Source organism: Euphorbia lathyris, chromosome 8, assembly GCF_963576675.1.
Source record: "Euphorbia lathyris chromosome 8, ddEupLath1.1, whole genome shotgun sequence".
NCBI classification, from domain to species: domain Eukaryota; kingdom Viridiplantae; phylum Streptophyta; class Magnoliopsida; order Malpighiales; family Euphorbiaceae; genus Euphorbia; species Euphorbia lathyris.
In genome coordinates this window covers 64,094,341-64,101,524 of record NC_088917.1, presented here as the reverse complement: position 1 = coordinate 64,101,524, position 7,184 = coordinate 64,094,341, and the positions used below count along the sequence as shown (strand labels likewise).

Here is a 7,184-nt window from a genome sequence, read left to right as displayed (position 1 = left end):
TCAATTAGCCACTAATATATGAACTTTTGTGGGGAAATTAACAATCCCCACTACTTTTCCGATATATATAATATATAAAATAGATTCTTTTAATTTTTAGATATTGAATAATTTTTTTTAGCTCTTATAGCGTGAAATCTTGGCGCTTTTTATTTTAACTAATCAGTGGGGATTTATAAAATTTCGACACTAATTTGTCTAAAAAATAGTGGGGAACGCTGAAATCCCCAGAATATGTAATGAATTTTTTCACACTTTAAAGCGACAAATCTTGGCGCTTTTATTTTCGTTAATCTGTGGGGATTTCGGAAGATTCGCGGTTAATATTCTGAAAATTAGTGGGGAAAATGTTAATCCCCACTATATGTTCTATTTTTGTGGCGATATAAAACATCCCCCACAGTATATTACATGAATTGTGGCGATATTATAGTGTCATCACAAATACTTATATTTTGTGGGGAAATAATGAATTCTCCACAAATATATTGTAATTAGTGGGGATTTTAGTTTCCCCACTAATTTTTCGCCACAAAAAATTCAATTTCTTGTAGTGGTAACTTGTAGTTTTGGCGAGAATAAAAGATTATAAAAATTTGAATTCAAATTATAACAAAAATAAATCAAAGGATAACAAACTCTAACAACATATTATATACATATATTATAGGGTAAATTCCAAAAAAAAAACTCATGTGGTTTGATGTTGTTCCAAAAAACCCTTGTGGTTTGTTATTACAAAAAAAAGGACTGTGGTTTGCGCCGTTACCCGAAAAACGGAAAATGGCTTAACACCGTTAAAGTGCTGACGTGCACATGGGTAAAACGGGAAAATCGAATTTTTTTTATTTTTTTATTTTTTCCTTCTTCTTCTTCTTCTTCTTCTTCTTCTTCTTCTTCTTCTTCTTCTTCTTCTTCTTCTTCTTCTCTCCTCTTCCTTCTTCTTCTTCCTCCCTCTTCTTCTTCCTTCTTTTTTTTTCTTCTTTTAAACTTCGGATCTGGTGGAAATTTCCAGAAATCTGGAAAATTTCCAGATTTTTGGAAATTTTCCAGAAATCTGAAAAATTTTCAGATTTTCGGAAATCTGTATTTTCGGAAATCTGTGAATCTGAAACATCACCAAATAAAAAGGAATCCCTCTTTGAGTTTGCATATGAAAACATGGAAGAGAGGTGGAAATTTCTGAGGGAAGCGGTGAAAACAAGTGGTCAATTCAGTTTACCAGATTTTTCACCTGGATTTTGTCAATATCTTGGAAGGGTCTTCAATCCTCAACCTGGTAAGTGTCATAGTTAAAGCTTACGAAGCTATATTTTTACGATTTCACTCACTTTAACATGGTTTATGTATGTTTATGCAGCATTTACTTGGTTGAAATGCGAAGAACCTATAAAGGATTGTGAAGAATTTCTGAGATCGAATAAAATCTTAAGTCGAAGTGGGATTCATTTCGGAAGTGGGGCTGAGTATGTAAGGATTAGTTTGTTAGAGAGAGACCATAACTATAAATTATTTATAGACAGACTCTCCAAACTTCATGTTTAGAAATCATAAATAACTCTGTTTCCTTTTCTTCTTCTTTTTCAATTTTAAAACGTAATGGTTTGGATCCCATTCTGAATTACAAAAATTAAGTATAGTTTAGCTAATTTTTTAATACCATATATGTGGGGGAAATTGGTATAGCTTAATTTTGTATCATCTTTAAGAAGAAGAAGAAGAAGATTCGATTTTCCCGTTTTACCCTATATTATATCCTCGTCACCTGTCATGGAATGTATATCTACAATGTATTTCTTGCTAGATAAGTTTTTCTTAAATTCACACTTATCATCCTCTTTGTTTTCCTAAACAGCTGTCTATCATTAATTAATAGATAGTAAGTAATATTTTTTTTTAACAGTTGGTTTATTTATCTCAGGTTGTAACTGAATATCTTGTTAAACTCAAACTACCTAGTTAGTTGGATTTCCTTACTTAAAGAACAATTTTTTTTTTTAAATTATCTTGTTCAAACTCATCACACACATAGAGCCTTTCCTAACTAAGGTTTTCTTCAACATACTATGATACTAGGGCTCAAATTTATTAGCAACTGCTTTAGTTTTTGACCAATCAAATTAATTTTAATTGGTAAAATTTAATTAAATAAAAAAATTAATTTCCAATTTGGTTTATGTGGCATCAAAATTTTTGTTATTTGTCCCATATGGTATTATATAGTTACATTTCCCTCCTAAGGTATTATCTAGGTGAAATTTGATCCAATTTAGATAAAAATTATCTGATTTCTTAAATTTTTCGTATGACGCAATTTTTAACACATGATTTGTACAGGTGCCAATTGTTTAAAAAAATTACATATAATCTTAATATATGGATAAAATAAGAATTTAATCTTTTTCTTATTTATCCACGTATAAAGTTTATATGGAAAAAAATAATTAAAACAATGAGCTCATATATATACAAGTGTTAAAGTTGTGTCATGTAAGAAAAATTAACAAATTGACTAAATTTTCATTCAAAACAAATTAAATGTCAAATATGAGAATATAAGAGAGACAACTAATAAAAATTTGGATACCACATAGTCAGATAAGTTTTTGTACCTATAAAAAATTAAAGGTTGCTTTATATTTACTTGCCACTTTTATATATGTTTTTATATAAAAAAAATCGTACTACTAATTAGATCTCATGGCATGAAACACCCCCTTTCTAATATGATTTGATACGTAAAGCCTGTTGCTTGAATCTTTATTTGTTGATCATGCATGCAATCTTCATATTTCTTTTAAAAAGGGAAGCTTGCATGTTGCTATAAATACATCTAGAGGAATCCAAACATGGCCAACTCATCCATCCACATATATTAATCTCATTACTACATTACAATTCATACCATTATCATCAATGGCTTCTTCCCAAAACTCCAACATTGAAACCCAAACATCAGCTGATCAGCTTCTCGTAGCTCACATAAAGCAAGACTACGATAACATTTTGAAGCTTGATTCTTTAAGGCCTTCAAAGCAGGTTAACAGTCTCTTTTCACACCTTGTATCCCTATGTATTCCACCTTCAACCATAGACATCAACTCTTTATCCCCAGAGGAACAAGAAATGCGAAAACGCCTCATCGATCTCTCCGGCCGCGCTGAAGCTCTATTGGAGCTTGAATTTGCATCCTTGTTGATCAAAATGCATCAACCCTTGAACAACCTTAATCTGTTCCCATACTATGGTAACTACCTGAAGTTAGCAGACATGGAGAACACAATCCTAGCTGAAAATGGGGTTTTGAAGCCTAAGAAGGTAGCCTTTGTAGGTTCAGGTCCAATGCCTTTAACTTCTCTTGTAATGGCTACACATCATCTTAAATCATCTCATTTTGATAATTATGACATTGATGAGGTAGCTAATGGTGTGGCTAGACAAATTGTGAGTTCAGATGATGATCTAGAGAAGAGAATGAAGTTTGTGACATGTGATATAATGGAAGTGAAAGAGAAACTGAGTGAATATGATTGTATATTCTTGGCAGCTTTGGTTGGGATGAGCAAAGAAGAGAAAGTCAAGATTATTGAACATATAAAGAAATATATGAAAGAGGGTGGTGTTTTGCTTGTAAGAAGTGCAGATGGAGCTAGAGCTTTTCTTTACCCAGTTATTGATGAAAAGGACTTAGTTGGATTTCAGCTTCTTTCCATCTTTCACCCTAAAAGATGTAATCAACTCGGTTATGCTTGTACGTAAGCCTACTTTTTGAAGTAAGTGTGTGTTGTGGAAAGTAGCTATTCTTCTCGCATTCCTCCTTATTAATAGTGTGCTACAATAAGTCTGATTTCATGTTTAATCAAGTTATTCCTCAGTTGTAATATCAGTCAACTAATATATATATTGGTAATATTATCTTATGTCACATTTACATTTCTACTAGTTATAAGGATCAATATGTACTTCACAATGAGAGCTTTAGATCATACTTTATCCGAGATAAGTAAAAATCAATCCCTAAAATTCTTACTCTGATTGTGGAAGACTAGCTTAATTAGTAACATTAATTTATGATTATCAAACAATACAACAAGAGGGCGAGAGACATATCAAATCCATTGTCACAGGAATGTTCACATGCATCTTAATAACCAAATGAATTTGTTAATTTACCGTTAGATCTAGGCTTATTAAATCTAAACTGTAGGATGCTTTCAATCTTCACCCTAGGATTATACTAAGCATCGATCTAACGGTGAATGACTAAATATTACATAGTCATTAAGGTCCATGTGAGCAAAACCGTCCATTGTCATACATAAGCATGGTAATTAAACAAAATAAAATACGGATGTCGCTGAGGCAATAGCCCTGTATTCAGCCTGACCGAGAAACATGTTTTTTTAGAAGACTATGACAATAAACAAGAACCAACAAATGATGCTTAACCATTAGTAGGTTGGTGGTCATTCTAATTATATCAATCCTAATCATTATTAGAGAATTGTTGAAGTTGAGAAATTAGACATTTTAGAAAGAAAAATATCATGTGTTAGTGTTGCAAAGCAAGCTTGCAAGTTTACAGAAAAAATTGATACAATGGCAATTTCATAATTTCTAGCAAGTTTGAGGTTTTGGTTTTTATGTTTTGGGTCCTATTTTCATTGGAAACGAAGTCAAGGATCAAAAGGAATCACCTTTGTTCATGAATTACATTTTTTTTTTGTCGATCAAATTCCATCATTTAGACCTTCAAAAGTGGAATTTACTACTTTCATATTATTTTCCTTTTTAGTCTTTCATTTTCCATCTAGGATTCTAGGGTATTACTATGTAATGAGTAGCTTTTGCTATTCTTAATAGAACCTTTTTCCTATCATGATACGTTCCCAATAACCACAAACCTATTTTGGTACTTTATCTCTTTTTTTTTGATTCAGCTCTTCATAATTCGAACCTTAAGAAATTATTCGATCCTTTTATTCCTAACAATATTTTGACAATCAGATTTGACGTATTCAGAAATTTGCGGGTACTATAAACCGTTGGCACCATTTTTCTACAAATGGCCATAACAAGTACTAAAACTGATCCAATTTGTAGCTTTATTTTTTTTTAAAAAAAATAATGCTAAATGTATTGTCATAAATATCATATTAATTCAACATATTGAAGAAATTAATAATAGAGACATATATAAAATTCACATTAGCATTACAAAACCATATTGAATATATTTCTTTCCTCATTCTTTGGGGCACATAATAAGAATGGAGAAAAAATTATTACAGATGATGCATAAAATTGAATCATATAATAAAGATCAAATAAAATATGGTATATAATAAAGAAATGTTATAGTTATATTAGTTAGACACATAGCATTCAGCAGGTAAGCCTTGAGGGAATCTAGGAGAATCTTTGCAATAATTGTAAATCATGTAATGATCTTGAACCCATTTCATCTGACCTTGTCTTGCAAAATCAAATAGCCATTCAGGAGATTCTTCTGAATTGCAAGAAGATTCTCCATTGTTCATATAACAAGCATTTGCATTGAAGTTTCTATAGGAGGCATAGAAAGGTGCTTGGCTCCAATCTATCTTAACTAGTCCACCTCTTGTTGCCCAATTATCTGCATTCCATAAACTTGAGTAAATCTTCATTGGTTGATTCTTTGGAAATGGAACACCAATTGATTCTAAGTTCTTGAATTCTCTAATTGGAATCCCATCCACTGAGAATCTGATATCAAAGAAAAATGGAACATTTGTTAATGAATTTCATATAGTGACCAATATCCTGAACGCTTGAAACTTTAAAAGTATTTGTATACGGGAATGCATAGTCGGCCGGCCCTGAGGTGTGCACGAAGTGTGACCACTCAGGGCTCTAAATATTGGGGGCACTATAAAAATTCTTGTGATATTGATAGTCAATATTTTTTCAAAGGTTACGTGTCTAACTAATATGATGTTGAAATATTAAGTTATTTGAAACGATTTGATTGATAACATGTATTGGAAAATGATGCGGATATCCTGTCTGGAACCGCCAACCAAACAGCATGTTCACAACAGGCTGTATCAACCAGGGCGGATAGGGGCGCATCTTTTCGGGAGTATCAATACTGAACACCAGGCGGATCCTCAAGATTACTTCCTTCCGAAGGAAACTGACCAACAAACCTGACAGTCCGTACTTGTACCTCCTGTACTATTTGTCTGGGCATAATACCTATTTGACCCTTTCCTTAGTTCTTTGTTGTAACCTAAGTGGGGTATTCCTTGTCATTTCATTATCTTTAAGTATTTAAACCCTCATTTTTGTAAGGATCAACAACTTTTGTCAATTAAATCAACTTTCTCTTTGAGAACAAGGTTAATACCTTTTATTTGGGATTCACTAACTAGAGAAGAAACATTTTTATTGGTTTACGATTAAAACTTTCACTATCTGTCTTTCAATCTGTATTAGAAAATGATACTTTAATTCTTGGCATAATGGAAATAAACTTACATTATATGCTGAGGATTCCAGAGAATGGAGTAGGTGTGGAAATCAGCAGTTGGATCAAACCACAAATAGAACTGCTGCTCTCTGTTGCCTTTACCTTGGCTAAATACATTAGTGTGAAGAATGTATGGATCTCCACTTAAATTCCCCAAAAATTCAAAGTCTATTTCATCCCAATTAGACCCTTTTGAGGATAACTGCAAAATTAATCCAAAAATTAGTCATATTTCTCAAATTTTATGTATGATAATATAAAGAAAATGAGTGAAAAAAACGTTACATAGTAAGCAGTGACAGTGCCAGCAGAATTGCCAGGAACAAGCTTGAGTTGCATATCAATTTTGCCAAATAAATACTCATTTATGGACTGAAATCCAGAGCCAGATGCTTCATCAAGAGCAAGTGTGAGAAGTTCACCATTTTCTTCTATCTTAGCATTGCCCCAATTTACCATGAAATCCTGGTAAAAGTTACCGGCAGAAATAGGAGCCAACAAGATGTTAATCATTAACACCGGGATTAGTTGCTGTAATTTCATACTTACAAAGCTTAACTTGCCCTAATTGCTATGAATTATATATGTTGATATAGATGGATGGTTTTGAGTCTTGTTTATATAGGCAAGCATGGTTACAAGTAAGAGAATTAAATAAAAGATTATTATTGTT

General features: G+C 32.1%; 2 protein-coding genes across 2 annotated transcripts; one reads left to right on the top strand and one right to left on the bottom strand.

Moving 5' to 3' along the window:
• Nucleotides 1-2,916: 2,916 nt before the first annotated feature.
• Nucleotides 2,917-3,759, top strand: LOC136202292 (nicotianamine synthase-like). Its single transcript, XM_065992804.1, has one exon. It carries the CDS (start codon nt 2,917-2,919, stop codon nt 3,757-3,759), a length of 843 nt encoding a protein of 280 aa, XP_065848876.1.
• A 1,607-nt stretch (nt 3,760-5,366) lies between these two features.
• Nucleotides 5,367-7,063, bottom strand: LOC136202862 (probable xyloglucan endotransglucosylase/hydrolase protein 23). The gene is made up of 3 exons (XM_065993800.1): nt 6,797-7,063; nt 6,520-6,713; nt 5,367-5,745 (listed from the first exon to the last, which is right to left on the bottom strand). Exons 1-3 carry the CDS (start codon nt 7,052-7,054, stop codon nt 5,367-5,369), a joined length of 831 nt encoding a protein of 276 aa, XP_065849872.1. The 5' UTR covers nt 7,055-7,063.
• Nucleotides 7,064-7,184: the final 121 nt, after the last annotated feature.

Bases quoted from the DNA above. Each gene is read 5' to 3' on its own strand.
- LOC136202292 (XM_065992804.1), top strand. From the start codon at position 2,917: ATGGCTTCTTCCCAAAACTCCAACATTGAAACCCAAACATCAGCTGAT.
- LOC136202862 (XM_065993800.1), bottom strand. From the start codon at position 7,054: ATGAAATTACAGCAACTAATCCCGGTGTTAATGATTAACATCTTGTTG. The intron at 6,714-6,796 runs GTAACGTTTTTT...TTAATTTTGCAG, and splicing joins GCACTGTCACTGCTTACTAT to TTATCCTCAAAAGGGTCTAA. The intron at 5,746-6,519 runs GTAAGTTTATTT...CTTTGATATCAG, and splicing joins TGGAATCCTCAGCATATAAT to ATTCTCAGTGGATGGGATTC.